Source organism: Ostrinia nubilalis, chromosome 29 (genome assembly GCF_963855985.1).
Source record: "Ostrinia nubilalis chromosome 29, ilOstNubi1.1, whole genome shotgun sequence".
NCBI lineage: Eukaryota > Metazoa > Arthropoda > Insecta > Lepidoptera > Crambidae > Ostrinia > Ostrinia nubilalis.
The window spans coordinates 7,693,290-7,709,918 of record NC_087116.1 but is presented as its reverse complement, the minus strand read 5'-3'; the positions used below and the strand labels follow the sequence as shown (position 1 = coordinate 7,709,918).

The following is a 16,629-nucleotide window of genomic DNA, read 5'->3' as shown; positions in this document are numbered from 1 at the left end:
CATATTATGTTACCAAATAAAAAATATATTACTTTTATAAGTATTAGTATATTTTTTCTTCATTTGAAATATGGAGTCCCTGAGTCTCCACCTTACACTTAACGTAAGTTTTAGTCACCATGCAAACTGAGGGTTAATTTATTTTAGACCAGTATTAAACTTTGCTCCCGAAGTGTATTGCCAACATCATCAAAAAAGAAGAAGAAACTTTGCTCCCTTACCTCGCCACGAGCCGTGCTATGTTATCTGTGGCCCAAGTAGTAAGTTGAAACAAAACGCATTTTTTCAGAATGGCAACATTTTTGTGAAACGTCAAATCAAATGAAAGTCATTTTTCTTGCGAATTACGGATTATTTTTCATAGGATTAAGTTCATTTTATCGTGATTAATATTACATAGAATCGACAATATCTAGTCAATTAACTGCCGGGACACCAATCACAACTTTTGGGACGCAGGTGAGTACACAACGTTATTAATTTCGTTGAAATTCGCACAAGTAGTACGAGTTTCAGGTGGTATTATTTTTGTTTAGGCCATTTACGCTGAGTAATTTTCAGTGGTTTGCATCGGGATCACTACGTCTGGCTCTTTGTCACGGTGCCAAATGAATTCTGCCAACGGTTGATAGTATTTAACGCGTTACTGCTCACAGAAAGCCAATTGAATGGTGTTTTATAACCCTAGAAAATACCACCCATAATCGGGGCACTTATTTGTTGTGATTCTGTTGACCTAATACTGCTCCAGATTGGAACTTTAATGACTTGCAGAAATTTGTTTACAAAAACAAGCATTTGTGACAAGTTTACTCAGCTGTAAAAAATACATTAAGCTGAAAATTTATTGGCTTGGAAAGTGTTATGGCCCTGAATTTAAGTTGTCCTTAACTTTGAAAAAGTTTTATTTGAAAAGAAACAGTTCAAATCGCCCTGGTGAGTATGTTAGAGTAACTCAAAACAGGAGTTCTTTGTTTTGAATACACCTACATTAATTACAAAGATTCATAGAAAATAGTTGACTCGAGTTGAGGATACTAATTTAGAACTTGACCTTCATTAGTTGGGTTTTTATTGGTGATCAAGCTGTAGCTCCTGGCTACACAGGAGTTGCAGCGGTGGGAATAGTCCCTGGTATTTAATGAAAGAAAGAAAGAAAAAGTATTGCATAGTGGTATTTATTTTTTTAAGGAATAACTGCTTCCTAAGATACAGGATCTGTCCTAGTGTAGGAGGCAGGGGTTTATAAAATTTTAATAGTTTGAGGCTAATAAATTATTCTTAAATCTTATTTTTATTTGTCTTTGTATAAGTACCTAATTAAAGTGATAATTTTCCAGATACATGAACTAGGCTTCCCGATGATGTCTCTAAAGCCAAGGAACGTGGACTTCCAGGAGACGTGGGCCAACCTCAAAGAAACGGTATGTACTTAATGGTATTTTCTATTACTATTTTCTACTAGCTTTCCGCCCGCGGCCTTGCCAGCATAAAATTTTGTCTGTCACAGAAAAACTTTATTGCGCGCGTCCCTGTTTCAAAAACCAGGATAAAAACTATCCTATGTCCTTTCCCGAGACTCAAACTATCTCTATACCAAATTTCATCAAAATCAGTTCAGTGGTTTAGGCATGAAAGCGAGACAGACAGACAGACAGAGTTACTTTCGCATTTAAAATATTAGTATAGATAAACTATGATAAGGGCAATCTTAAACAGGTAAGTGTTCCTCTTTTATGTTGATTGAATTTGTTATGTATTAAAACCAAGGGTATGAGAATTATTAATTTTATAAACAACTATGTAGGTAGTTTGGTATTTCTATTAATAAATTAGTTTTTGCTTCAAACCTCAATGTGGTTGTTTACTTTATTGGCGACTTGGAAAATTAATTGTAATTGTGTGGACAATGGCATCTAATATTGCAAATATTGTGTTTCCTGGACAGTTTAATCCTAAAAGTGACAAGTGGCGTGATTATAAAGAACAGTTATTGTGTGCTTTGGACGCGGCAGGTTATGACGAAAAGAATTGTGACAAAGCTCGTTCTTTGTTCCTTTCTCAGTGTGGAAAAGACACTTATGCATTAATTGCGTCATTGTTAGTGCCCAATAGACCAACTAGTGTGACTTTTACGGAAATTTTACGTGTTTTGGACCAATTTTATGAACCGGAAATTAACGAAATTTTGCAAGCGGGAAAATTCCACAAACGTGTACAATTACAAAGTGAAAGCGTGCAGGACTATGTAGCAGCGATAAGCCTACTTGCCGCCAGCTGCAATTTTGTTGACTTAAAACGTCAATTGAGGGACAGATTAGTGCTCGGTATACGTGATGATCGCCTGAGAAGAGATTTACTTAAGACGAAGCAAATTACGTATGAGATTGCCTTACAGACGTGTCTTAATTACCAGGCGACATTTCCTGATTTATACCCGGAGAACAGTACTGAAATGAAGCAAACTCCGTCCAATGTTTCCGAACCTATGGAGATGGGTAGAATAAAGTCCAACGAGTGTGTGCATTGTGCCCGTATACACAAGGCTGGAGAACGATGCCCCTTCACTAAAGCGAAATGTTTTTATTGCAAGCGCTTTGGACACATATCGCCTGCTTGTGATAAGAAAGCAAGGAAGGTGCATCAAGTTAAGGAGGAAGGTGTAAGCGATAAGACTTGGGAACCGTCAGAGAATATGAATGGTGTCTACAATTGCACAGAAAATTATCAGCCACAAATAACAGCTGAGCTGACCATCAATGGGGCGCATCTGAAAATGGAGATTGACTCTGGCGCCTCTAGGACGATTATATCAGAAGATACCTATAAGACACTGTGGTCTACACCTCCACCGCTGCATTCTACCAATGTGAAGTTGGTTACTTGGACTCGGGAACCCCTGAATGTTATTGGGGTAGCAAACGTACGGGCGACATTAGGCAACAAGGAAGCCCAATGCGAATTGATGGTGGTTTCTGGACGAGGCCCCAGCTTGCTAGGGAGAAATTGGTTCGAGCCCCTGGGTGTGTACGTTGCGGGATTATGTTGGTCCAATGAACAGATAGAACCTTTTAAACAAGAGTTTCCAGAATTATTTAAGGAGGGCTTAGGACGATACAATGGCCCTGAAGTTTCATTGAAACTGCGTTCTGATGCTGTACCAAAATTTTTGAGAGCCCGGCCAGTCCCATATCCACTTAAACAGCAAGTTACGGACGAGTTGAATAAGATGGTCAAAGATGAAATTATAACACCGGTCAAGTACTCAAAATGGGCCACTCCATTAAGGATTGTAAAAAAGGAGGATGGCTCACTTCGCATCTGTGGTGACTACCGGTCTACAGTGAATGCTGCCATAGATAGCGACAGCTATCCGTTACCAACCTCATCAGAAGCTTTTGTCAAACTCAGTGGTGGAAAACTGTTCAGCAAGTTGGACCTGAAACAAGCCTATACGCAATTAAAGGTTGATGATCAGACAGCAGAGCTACTAACACTAAATACACCTATTGGACTTATGAAAATGAATCGCCTGGCGTTCGGTGTCAGCGCGGCACCTGGAATATTTCAGCGGGTGATGTCTTCGGCGCTCGCAGGCATGGATGGCGTTGCTTGTCTGTTGGACGACGTGGCTGTCACAGGAACCACAGCGGATCAGCACAATAAAAGACTTCGTGATGTGCTAAGCGTATTAAATAGGATGGGTTTTCGTCTGAATCTGCAAAAATGTGTGTTTGCGGCTGACAGTATTAGTTTCCTGGGACATAAGATTGATGCCGAAGGTTTACATCCGTGCCCTGAAAAAGTAAAGGAAATTAAAGATAAACCGGCTCCGACAAATAAGGAGTCACTTCGTGCGTTTTTGGGATTATACAATTTTTATGATAAATTTTTACCAGATAAAGCCACCATCTTAGAGCCATTATACCGGCTACTGGAGACCAAGACTCCGTGGTCATGGGGACAAGCAGAAGAGACTGCCTTTAAGAAGGCGAAAGATCTTATTGCCTCGGATTTAACATTGGTCGGATATGAATTAACTCGTGAATTGATTCTTATTTGTGATTCATCAGAATATGGATTAGGAGCTATCATTGCTCATATAATGGACGATGGAACAGAGCGACCAGTGATGATGGCATCTCGAACTTTGCAGCCACATGAGAGACGATATGGCCAAATTGACAAGGAAGCGTTGGCTATTATGTTTGGTCTGTCTAAGTTCCATGAATATTTAGCTGGGCGAAAATTTTGTATCGTAACCGACCATAAACCCTTAGTGGGGTTATTCAACCCAACAAAACAAATTCCTGACCAAATTTCACCGAGGATGTTGAGATGGTCATTGAAACTCGGGTGTTATGACTATACCATTAAGTACAGACCTGGCAAAGCTATAGGAAATGCTGATGCTCTTAGTCGTTGGAATGCTCCAAACACATCTGCTATAAAGGAAGATTGCATAAGAGATGTCTTGTTATTAGAAGAGCGTCCAATCGGCTGGGATTTGGATGCAAGGAAAATTTCCAAAGAGACTGCGAAGGACTCGTTGCTGCAAAAAGTAGTATTTTTTGTCCTCCATGGTTGGCCCCGCGCTAATGTAGATCCCAATTTACAACCGTTTTGGAATCGCAGAGAGGCCCTTTCACTCAGTAAAGATTGTTTACTGTGGAGTAATAGGGTCATTATACCGAAGACACTCCAACGAGAGGTCTTGGAATTATTGCATACTCCTCATGCGGGTATCGTGCAAACGAAAGCATTTGCTAGAGGGTATGTGTGGTGGGTTGACATGGACCGAGAGATAGAAAGAATAGTGGCAGAGTGTGAGCAATGTCAGGCCGTAAGAAACAATCCTCCTAGAGATCCACAGGTATGGATCCCTACAGAAAAGCCCTGGAGCAGAGTACACGTGGATTTTGCAGGTCCGTTTCAAGGAAAAACTTTTTTGGTCCTAATAGATAGCCACAGCAAATGGTTGGAGGCTGAAATTGTTTCATCTATGAGCAGTGGAACGGTTATTGCAATTTTGAGAAAAATCTTTGCATCACAAGGATTACCGGATGTGTTGGTGTCTGATAATGGACGGGCTTTTAGTTCAGAGGAGTTTAATATATTTCTTAAGAAAAACTCAATAAAACATCTGTATTCGCCCCCATACCACCCGGCGACTAATGGTCAAATCGAAAGAGCTATCCAAACCTTTAAGAACAAGCTGAGGAAAATGGGTGAGGTCGATATGCCGTGGTCAGAAAAACTACCAAAAGCGTTGTATTACTTGCGTACGACACCTAACTGTAGTACAAATAAAACTCCAGCAGAGATTTTAAATGGACGTAGATATAAAACGGCTGTTTCTGTTCTTCACCCCGATAATACTCAAACCATGGCTGATTTACAACTGGAAAATGCAGCACAAACACCACCTAAAAGGATTTTTACTGTGAACCAACCGGTTTTGATAAGAGCTTATGGTCCTGGAGAAAAATGGCTTAAAGGCATTATAGATGTGGTTGAAGGTCCTTGTTCATATAAGATAAGGACGGAGGATGGTCAATTACACAGAAGACATGCTGACCAGATTTTAGCAAGAACAACGGCACAAGAACAACCTAATGATCAGCCTAGGCCATCATGGGACCGACCAGACATTGAATCAAATTCTGGGCAAATTTCCCCAGAGCCAATAGTTATACCTAGTTCTGATTTATGGCCAGATATAATTGGAGTACCTAGTAATTAAGAGTTTAATTTGATTTAAGTTCATACTAATTATTATGATTCAGTTTTGTGTTGATTATGTAATAATACTTAATTTTCGTTTATAAAGGGAAGGTATGTTATGTATTAAAACCAAGGGTATGAGAATTATTAATTTTATAAACAACTATGTAGGTAGTTTGGTATTTCTATTAATAAATTAGTTTTTGCTTCAAACCTCAATGTGGTTGTTTACTTTAGAATTAATACTCTTGTCAGTGTAATGAAGACTTGAACTTATTTGATGTGAATTTGCTGTTCAGCATATTCTTTAGAAAAGGAGGTGATTCTCAATATTTTTTTGTGTTATTTACCACATAACACCCATTCTAATATGTTAAATTATTGCAGTGATTTAACATGCTGTAGTGAGAATACCCTGGTGTCGCAGGTTGTGGGTGTAGTAGGAATAGCCCCATTGCATTCTAACGTTTTACAATGGTAACAAGAGATGAATATAGCGGGAATAGCCTTGTTTTAACATCATTATTTTCAGCGATAGGATGTCCACTGCTGAACATTATTTCCACAATGGCCGGTTGGTGGCGGCGTTTTACATGCATGCACTGTACAATGGGAAAATGAGGTGGGAAATGTGAATATTTATGCCCATGTGTGGTATGGTATTACAGCTGACAGGCGTTGTAGGAATAGCCCAATATTCACGCGAGAGATGGGAATAACTCCATTATAATGCGTTACAGTGGGAATAGCCCCATTTTTATGCCTTTCAGTGGGTATAGTCTTTACTCCTTTACAATGGAAAAGAGAGGTGGGAAATGGGAATATTAACGCGCGCTCTGTCCCGCAGGTGGCAAGCGTGGTAGGAATAACCCAGTATTAACGCGAGAGGTGGGAATAGTCCCCTTAATGAAAAAGGGTTACTATAAAGCTGATGATTATTTAAAATATAAAAATGTTTGGGATACGTAGTACTAGCTCGCATAAATATTTATAACTTTGTGCATTTTAAAGCATGTGTAAACCTTTGAAAAAGAGGCTGACAATAGTGACTGAGTTTCTTGCGCTGCTTCTTCTCAGCACTGGCCCATTTATTGTCCTGAAGCAGTGGTAGGGTTAATACTGGGACGTGTAAAAGTGCTTTTTTAAAGCCTACTTACAGAAATAAATGAGTTTTAATGAGTTTTTTAACGCCCGTGTCTGGTATTACAGGTGGCAGGCGTGGTGGGATTGCGAGCAGTCGAGCGAGCCGTATGGAACACTCGCTTCTCGGATGTCTACGCGTTGTGTGTGGCGCATCCAGAGCCGCTAGCCGACCGCCTGTACGACGAGACCAAGTGAGTAGCGTGGCGCGCCGGGCGGGTCACTAGTGCGGCATGACGCGCCAGGCGGGTCACGGTAGTGTGGCATGGCGCGCCAGGCGGGTCTAATGGCGCACCAGGAGGGTCACAATAGTGTGGCATGGCGCGCCAGGCGGGTCACACCACACTTGCCAGGCTAGGATGCGAGCAGTCGAGCGAGCAGTATGGAACACTCGCTTCTCGGATGTCTACGCGTTGTGCGTCGCGCATCCCGAGCCGCTGGCCGACCGGCTGTACGACGAGACCAAGTGAGTAGCGTGGCGCGCCGGGCGGGTCACTAGTGCGGCATGACGCGCCAGGCGGGTCATGGTAGTGTGGCATGGCGCGCCAGGCGGGTCACATGGCGCACCAGGAGGGTCACAATAGTGTGTCATGAAGCTCTTGGGGGGTCACGGTAGTGTGGCATGACGCGCCAGGCGGGTCACATGGCGCACCAGGAGGGTCACAATAGTGTGTCATGGCGCGCCAGGCGGGTCACAATAGTGGCATGACGCGTCAGGCGGGTCACGGTTGTGTGGCATGACGCGCCAGGCGGGTCACGGTAGTGTGGCATGACGCGCCAGGCGGGTCATGGTTGTGTGGCATGACGCGCTAGGTGGGTCACGGTAGTGTGGCATGACGCGCCAGGCGGGTCACGGTAGTGTGGCATGGCGCCAGGCTTCTATGATATGCATGTTTTATACCTATATTCGCTGGGTGCGAAGTACTAGGTGGGGGGGACATAATCTATCGCAGCGCTCATGGTGGTCAAAAGTAGAAATAATGTAAGCTCTGTCATCAGATGTATCTGTCAATGGCAAAGCGATTCTACATAATACATTTTAATATCATTAATTAATCGCATGAAAAGGGTCCTACTGGGAACTTAAATAAAAGAGTGGACTGTATTTCGATAGGGCTGTTTTAATAGCCGTTTACAATTTGGAAATAACTAAACTATACAACGTGGTAGTACAAAAATGAGTCACAGTAGTTGTTGTGCACAGATGTTTGCCTTATGATGAGAGCGTGAATTATTGAACTCTGCCCTTGTTTTGTTCTTAATTCTTCTACATCTCGGACTTGTCGAGCCAATACCAACAACTTTCCTTTAAATACGGTTTGTGGTTGGAATTTGATATTGTAACTCTCACAAACCCGGTCTTCAAAACGATACTCATTTCGATCTGAAAACGATATTTAATTTATTACTAGCGATACAGAAACATTTAAATATATTTACTGTTATATAATGAAACCGTTAAAGTAGCTTTTTCTTTTTGTTTTACTTTAAAACTACAACTATAAATGAAGTAAACAAACCCTGACACAATCAAAATTAAACACACTTTTTGGACTTACCTCATTTGATTTGAATGACCAAAATGATTTCAAAACCTTTTTTCCACCCAAATCGTGGTATCACAACAATTTATTAGTTGAAAATATTTGTTATTTTTTCATTTCGATATTTTTTCACAAATATACGACCTAAATGTCAATGTGACAGAACCCACAAAGTTGTGGACGCTAGTTGGCGCTGTAATCGTGCACGGAGCCAATACGTTCTTTTTGAGTCACTATCTATTTAAAAAACCGCATTAAAATCCGTCACGTAGTTCTAAAGATCTAAGCGGAAAGCGACTGTTTTATACTATGTAGTGAAGTACAATAAATGAGGGCTATCGTTTTTATACTTAACAGTTGGCACCCCTGGCGATTGACAGGACCTTACTCTACAGTGGCGCCATCTTGATGAGTGCAAATGCGATAGTCCTCCTACCACTTTAGCGCTCACCAGTTGGTGCCACTGTCTTCGCTACTAGCAAGTGACAAGACCTTACTCTCCAGTGGCGCTAACTGGTGAGCGCTAAAACGATAGCCCTCATTGAATAGGGATGTTTCCTGGGTCAAAAAGCAAGAGTTTTAATTAGTCCGTCAGTTAACTTATCAAAAAATACTCTACACGTATTTTTCACTTTTTCAAACTAATGAAAATTGAAAGAGATAAAGCGCGCCAAAGTTCATAAGAAGAGGCCCGTGACGTCAATGCGTGCATAAAAGTGCCGCACGTTGTGACGTCGTGCGGAACTTCAACGCACCATAACTATGTAATTATATGTTAGATTGACAAATAAAAATATATGTGTCCAATTTGAAAATTATAAATAACTTGAAAAAATCGAACTGCCTAAGGCGGGAATTGAACCCACGACCTTCCGCTTGCCGGGCGACTGCTCTTCCAACTGAGCTACTTAGACACTGGATGAACCAGAGAGAAATGAGATGCGACTCTTAACGCTAAAAAATTAAATAACTATGTGTCCAATATTTTTTGATAATAAACATGACGGACTAAAAAAATTTTTTTAAGAAACTAGCCTATTGTGTGTGTCGCAGGAATTTCCTAGAGGAGCATGTAGCGGGTCTCTTACAACGCGTGCGAGGGAATGCGCCGCTCGAGTCTACTGACCACACCGATGGACTGCTCGACAGGTCAGTGACCATTCAAATTCAAATGGTTTATACAGTACATAGCTTTTGCCCGCGGTTTTACCCGCGTGAAATTTAGTTTGTCACAGACCGTCATAAATTATAGCCTATATGTTATTCTGGGTTATAAACAACTAGCTTTCCGCCCGCGGCTTCGCCCGCGTGGAATTTTGTCTGTCACAGAAAAACTTTATCGCGCGCGTCCCTGTTTCAAAAACCGGGATAAAAACTATCCTATGTTCTTTCCCGGGACTCAAACTATCTCTATGCCAAATTTCATCAAAATCGGTTGCGAGGTTTAAGCGGGAAAGCGTAACAGACAGACAGACAGACAGAGTTACTTTCGCATTTATAATATTAGTTGGGATTAGTTGGGATAGTTGGTAAAGTTTCATCAAAATCCGTTCAGTAGTTTTTGCGTGAAAGAGTAACAAACATACATAACAACTTTCGCATTTATAATATTAGTAGGATAGGCCCTTTCCAGGGCACTTATACACGTCCCAAATTAAAAGCCACGATAGCCGAATGGTGAAGGGGTCGGACTGGCCGACTCGTGATCCGGGGAACGCGGGTTCGGTCCCCGCCGCCGCTCGACTATTGTGGTGAGCTCACTCGTGACACAAGCATATTTAGCTTAGTACGAGGGGCTAACGGGAGTATTAGTAATTTGTGTAATAACAAATTACTAATAATCTTTAAAAAAAAAAAAAAAAAAAAATAAAAAATGAAAAAAAAAATATAGCTCGCCCTACCACCACTTCGGGACAACATATGGGCTGGTGCTGAGAAGAAGTGGCGGAAGAAACTCAGTCACCTTTTCATTAATCATTGGTATTCAAGGCGAGAGCACAGAATAAGTAATAGTACAGGTACAGAAGGATTACTCTGCAAGACGATTTAAATAAATGCGAGTCTTGCTGCGACGCGATACAGTCGAATTCAGCTCGCACAGCACTACGTACCTACAATTTTATTCACCTTCAAGTTTTGTCTCTTTCTATCGCGTGCCTCTGAACTCTTCTTACGCTGTTAGGGTTACTGTCTAGTGAAAAAAATAATTAATCTACTTATATGTCATGAGGTACGTAGGTACCTCATGACACGTATGTATGTAAGTAGTACGCATTCATTATGGAAAACCTTGGGAGAGGCCTTTGTCCAGCAGTGGACGTCATTTGGCTGAAACGAACGAACGCAATCTGAGCAGTAGTCATGGTAGGTTAGGTTCCTATACTATCCTAAGAATTATTGATTACCTACATGGCCAACATACCTTTCAGCATCTTTGGGAAGCGAAAAAAAAAGATAAATCCGGTAGATTTCTTTTCGAATTTAAACACCCGAACGCCGCACAATATTTCTTTCTTTTTATGTCCATTTTTAAATAATACTTCGATCATAGAATTAGGTAGGTACTACAACGCACGCCAGCGTCCTGACGGGCGCGCGCGTGACACTCGACTGATATAATACCCGCCGGCGGGGCGCTTCGCTGTAGGTAATTATCGGATGTACCGCGCGGAGTGAGCCAGGCCTGGCGAGAGTGACTAAAGTCCGGTCGCCGAGTAGATACAATTTCGTCCAATGACCCCAAGCTAACTATCTTTATCGCTCGCGCGTAATTATATTGCTGTCGCGACTGTGCGACGGGCGCCCGCAGTGAGTGTGCGAGCGCGACAGCAATATAATTACACGCGAGCGATAAAGATGGTTAGCTTGGGGTCATTGGACGAAATTCTATGTGCTCTGCAACTGGACTTTAGGCTTTCAAATGGTACCAAAACCAGTATTAGTGGGATGTATACGTTTGAAAGTGCTTGTCGCGGGAGGTACGATTTATTTGACGCCGAGTACATAACCACTGTAGCATATTCTTGTAAATAAATGTTATCTTATATTATATTATCTTATCTTATCCAGATACGTGGAGGCGTGGGGCGAGTACAGCCAGGGCGTGGCGTACCTCAACAGCCTCTATTCGTACCTCAATCTACAGCACGTCAAGCGGCAGAAGGCAAGTTGTTATTGTTTATGAGTTTTTTTTAGGGTTCCGTAGCCAAATGGCAAAAAACGGAACCCTTATAGATTCGTCATTCTGTCCGTCTATCCGTCCGTATGTCACAGCCATTTTTTTCCGAAACTATAAGAGCTATACTGTTGAAACTTGGTAGGTAGATGTATTCTGTGAACTGCATTAAGATTTTGATGCAAAAATAAAAAAAAAATATTGAGGGCTCCCCATACTTAGAACTGAAAATCAAAAGAATTTTTTTTTCATCAAACACATACGTGTGGGGTATCTATGAATAGGTCTTAAAAAATGATATCGAGGTTTCTAAAATACTTTTTTTCTAAATCGAACCTTCTAGTACTATTAGTTCATTTCAGTACACTGATTGTATTAGGTAGATCGAACGAAAAAAGTCTTTATTCCTACGTAGTTATGGCCCAATATCGAAAAATATTCGCAACAGAGTTACAGAGCCGTACCCATCTCACTCGAGCTCACATGTCACTAATCTCACGTCTCATTCTTGCACTATTAGTTCATTTTATTACATCGATTTTTTAATCAGATCGGAAAAACGTCTTTATTACTATCACCTTATAGTACAATGTCGCAAAATACTCGCAACACTCCCACAAAGCCGAATCCATCTCGCTCGCGCGCGCTTGTCACCAATTTCACGTCTCGATCACACCTATTCATTCGTGATCGGCTGTACTAAAGTGAACTAAAAGACCGATTTGAACGACCAAAAAGGAATAGTTCGTTCTCGTTCACTTAAAGGAATTGCTTCCTATTAGTACATAGTACATGTACTACACAAGCCTAATTAAGGTACACACGGCCACACTGTTAACTATCCATTTCCGTTTTTGCTCTCGCTCTCATCAAATGGTGATTCTTTGCGATAGAACGAGACGACATGACAGGCAATGGATAGTTAACACTGTTGCCGATGGTACATGGTAGCAATCCCGTCAATAATAATTATTATGTTTATGACCATGAAAGTTTAAAACAATAAATTTATTTGTTGTTTTTCAGGTATCAGACGCAGAGATCATATACGGCTCGGCGGCGACAGTCAGCTGTCCGGAGCACGACTCGAGGCAGCTCGAGGTAAGCGACTGATGCAGTTTTATAAAGGAGTTTAACACCTATCAATGGGCTATGATCGGTGTTTCTTTAGGAGATCGAATCAGAAATTAGGAAATCCGTAAACGAACTAAACTCGCATAACCAGATGGATTAGCAAGCTGAAGTGGCAATGGGCAGGGCACATAGTACGCAGAACTGACGGCCGATGGGGCAGCAAGGCTCTGGAGTGGAGGCCACATACCGGAAAACGCAGCGTGGGACGTCCACCTACAAGGTGGACCGACAACCTCATAAAGGTAGCGGGATGCAGACCGCCACCAACCGGCCATTGTGGAAATCATTGGGGGAGGCTTATGTTCAGCAGTAGACGTCCTAAAGCTGAGATAATGATGATGATGATAATGATGATGACCTATCAACACAATGTTCTCTCTCTCCTCGAGGACAACAGGATAATACATACCATAATATAATTGTATCAATTAAATTGCGACAATACAATGTGAACACTTGTAAACCCCGTTGTGAGATGAATTGAAATAAATTACGTAACAGGTTTTTTTATAAATTATTTTAGCGGCCGCCCGCGACTGTTGAATATTTAATAGTTATTTCTAAACGTCATTTGTCTATGGCCAAAGTGTAGATTCTGGTTTTGCTCTGTGGTCTATAAAAAGTATAAAAAAGGCTGCTGTCTCTACCTTCGCAATTAAAAATTCGTACGCAACGCATGGATCCTGTTTTATTCGCTTAGGGGTTCAATTTTTCAAAACCCCGTCTTAGTGAGCATCTACCTTCCTAAAGGAACCCCACCGTATAATTTGAGACTCCTAGCACTTGTAATTTCTGAGATTTCGTGATGAGTGAGTCACTTTTATGGATATAGATGATAAAAATGTTTGGGATGCGTTACTGCCTAGCTCGCGTAAATATTTATCCCACCAAAAACATTCTGTAAAAAACTAGCCAAGTCTCGATGGAGCTGCTTGTTCCTTACTGCGATTTCTTTATTATTATACTTAATGTTGTGTGACTTGGCCGTTGAAGGGTACAAAATCAGGTGCTCCATGACATCATTGCACCAATCTGTCGCCAACCGCTAACCATTGACGATGGAAAATGTTGCCACTTGGAAAACGTTGATTCAATAACCAGTCAATTGACAATTGTAGGCTTAATAAAGCTGCGTATTTCAATAATACTTATGTATGATTATCATTATAAAGATTGTTCAACGGCCAAGTCACACAACATTAAGTATAATAATAAAGAAATCGCAGTAAGGAACAAGCAGCTCCATCGAGACTTGGCTAGTTTTTTACAGAATGTTTTTGGTGGGATTTCACTTCTTTTTGTAGAAAGTGGCATAATTATTATTTAACGTCGTCGTCTTTTAATATTACCGACATTTATTTTTACGATATTAAACATAAATTAACTCAACGACCTTTAAAATGGACAAAATCAGAATGATTTTTTTAATAACTTAACCATAGCGAACCTCACGATATAATAAACGAAATCAACAAAATTAAAATTTACACAACATTCAACTTCTTAATCGACGGGGGGGTCTAGAAAGGAAAAAAATCTGGACACCGCGGTGCAGAAAATCGACGCTCAAAGTGCTAGCGCCATCTAGCGGTGAGCGGTACAGGCGAACACCACGGTGCCGGTGTGGCGCTAGTAGTATTGATTATGAATGTGGTGTTACTCCAGACCTTCGATTTTCCTAGTTTTTATAGTTTTCCCTTTAAGTGGCCATTAAACCCTAACTCTGTACCAAATTTCAGCTCTCTGAGTTTATGGGAAGTACTAGTTCTATTTTGATGATCATCAGTGAGTGAGTGAGTGAGTGTCATAAATGCGAAACTTTGCTTTCGCTTAACTTCGGAACTAAATGACCTACAGACTTGAAATTTTGGATTTTAACTATGTGATTATAGCTTACTAGATGACGAAAATTTCTGCGTTCTGGTCTTATCCAGAGGTTCTCAAATAGGGGCCTGAAAATGCGGCGAAATGGTTCCAGTAAAGATGGTACGGCAGTGTTTGCTTCGCGCTCGACTTGGCGGGGGCACTGCCGTGCCCCCAGATTATTGTTTTCAGGTATCAGATGCGGAGATAATATACGGCTCGGCAGCCACGGTCAGCTGCCCGGAACACGACTCAAGGCAGCTCGAGGTAAGCGACTGATGCAGTTTTATAAGGGAGTTTAACACCTATCAATGGGCTCGGTGTTTCTTTACGAGATCGAATCAGAAATTAGGAAATCCGTAAACGAACTAAACTCGCATAACCAGATGGATTAGCAAGCTGAAGTGGCAATGGGCAGGGCACATAGTACGCAGAACTGACGGCCGATGGGGCAGCAAGGCTCTGGAGTGGAGGCCACATACCGGAAAACGCAGCGTGGGACGTCCACCTACAAGGTGGACCGACAACCTCATAAAGGTAGCGGGATGCAGACCGCCACCAACCGGCCATTGTGGAAATCATTGGGGGAGGCTTATGTTCAGCAGTAGACGTCCTAAAGCTGAGATAATGATGATGATGATAATGATGATGACCTATCAACACAATGTTCTCTCTCTCCTCGAGGACAACAGGATAATACATACCATAATATAATTGTATCAATTAAATTGCGACAATACAATGTGAACACTTGTAAACCCCGTTGTGAGATGAATTGAAATAAATTACGTAACAGGTTTTTTTATAAATTATTTTAGCGGCCGCCCGCGACTGTTGAATATTTAATAGTTATTTCTAAACGTCATTTGTCTATGGCCAAAGTGTAGATTCTGGTTTTGCTCTGTGGTCTATAAAAAGTATAAAAAAGGCTGCTGTCTCTACCTTCGCAATTAAAAATTCGTACGCAACGCATGGATCCTGTTTTATTCGCTTAGGGGTTCAATTTTTCAAAACCCCGTCTTAGTGAGCATCTACCTTCCTAAAGGAACCCCACCGTATAATTTGAGACTCCTAGCACTTGTAATTTCTGAGATTTCGTGATGAGTGAGTCACTTTTATGGATATAGATGATAAAAATGTTTGGGATGCGTTACTGCCTAGCTCGCGTAAATATTTATCCCACCAAAAACATTCTGTAAAAAACTAGCCAAGTCTCGATGGAGCTGCTTGTTCCTTACTGCGATTTCTTTATTATTATACTTAATGTTGTGTGACTTGGCCGTTGAAGGGTACAAAATCAGGTGCTCCATGACATCATTGCACCAATCTGTCGCCAACCGCTAACCATTGACGATGGAAAATGTTGCCACTTGGAAAACGTTGATTCAATAACCAGTCAATTGACAATTGTAGGCTTAATAAAGCTGCGTATTTCAATAATACTTATGTATGATTATCATTATAAAGATTGTTCAACGGCCAAGTCACACAACATTAAGTATAATAATAAAGAAATCGCAGTAAGGAACAAGCAGCTCCATCGAGACTTGGCTAGTTTTTTACAGAATGTTTTTGGTGGGATTTCACTTCTTTTTGTAGAAAGTGGCATAATTATTATTTAACGTCGTCGTCTTTTAATATTACCGACATTTATTTTTACGATATTAAACATAAATTAACTCAACGACCTTTAAAATGGACAAAATCAGAATGATTTTTTTAATAACTTAACCATAGCGAACCTCACGATATAATAAACGAAATCAACAAAATTAAAATTTACACAACATTCAACTTCTTAATCGACGGGGGGGTCTAGAAAGGAAAAAAATCTGGACACCGCGGTGCAGAAAATCGACGCTCAAAGTGCTAGCGCCATCTAGCGGTGAGCGGTACAGGCGAACACCACGGTGCCGGTGTGGCGCTAGTAGTATTGATTATGAATGTGGTGTTACTCCAGACCTTCGATTTTCCTAGTTTTTATAGTTTTCCCTTTAAGTGGCCATTAAACCCTAACTCTGTACCAAATTTCAGCTCTCTGAGTTTATG

At 41.1% G+C, this 16,629-nt stretch overlaps 1 protein-coding gene and 1 long non-coding RNA gene across 2 annotated transcripts in view; both read left to right on the top strand.

Moving 5' to 3' along the window:
- The first annotated feature begins 296 nt into the window (after nt 1–296).
- On the top strand, nt 297–7,053 carry LOC135085813 (uncharacterized). The gene is made up of 3 exons (XR_010260219.1): nt 297–459; nt 1,341–1,424; nt 6,934–7,053. It is a non-coding gene; the product is annotated as an uncharacterized LOC135085813 (long non-coding RNA).
- Nucleotides 7,054–7,223: 170 nt separating this feature from the next.
- Nucleotides 7,224–16,629, top strand: part of LOC135085625 (cullin-2) — a 37,730-nt gene continuing 28,324 nt past the window's right edge. The window contains exons 1-4 of the mRNA XM_063980401.1: nt 7,224–7,330; nt 9,462–9,557; nt 11,478–11,571; nt 12,610–12,684. Of these exons, the coding sequence (XP_063836471.1) occupies nt 7,224–7,330; nt 9,462–9,557; nt 11,478–11,571; nt 12,610–12,684 (372 nt within the window). The remainder of the gene's footprint in view (nt 7,331–9,461; nt 9,558–11,477; nt 11,572–12,609; nt 12,685–16,629) is intronic.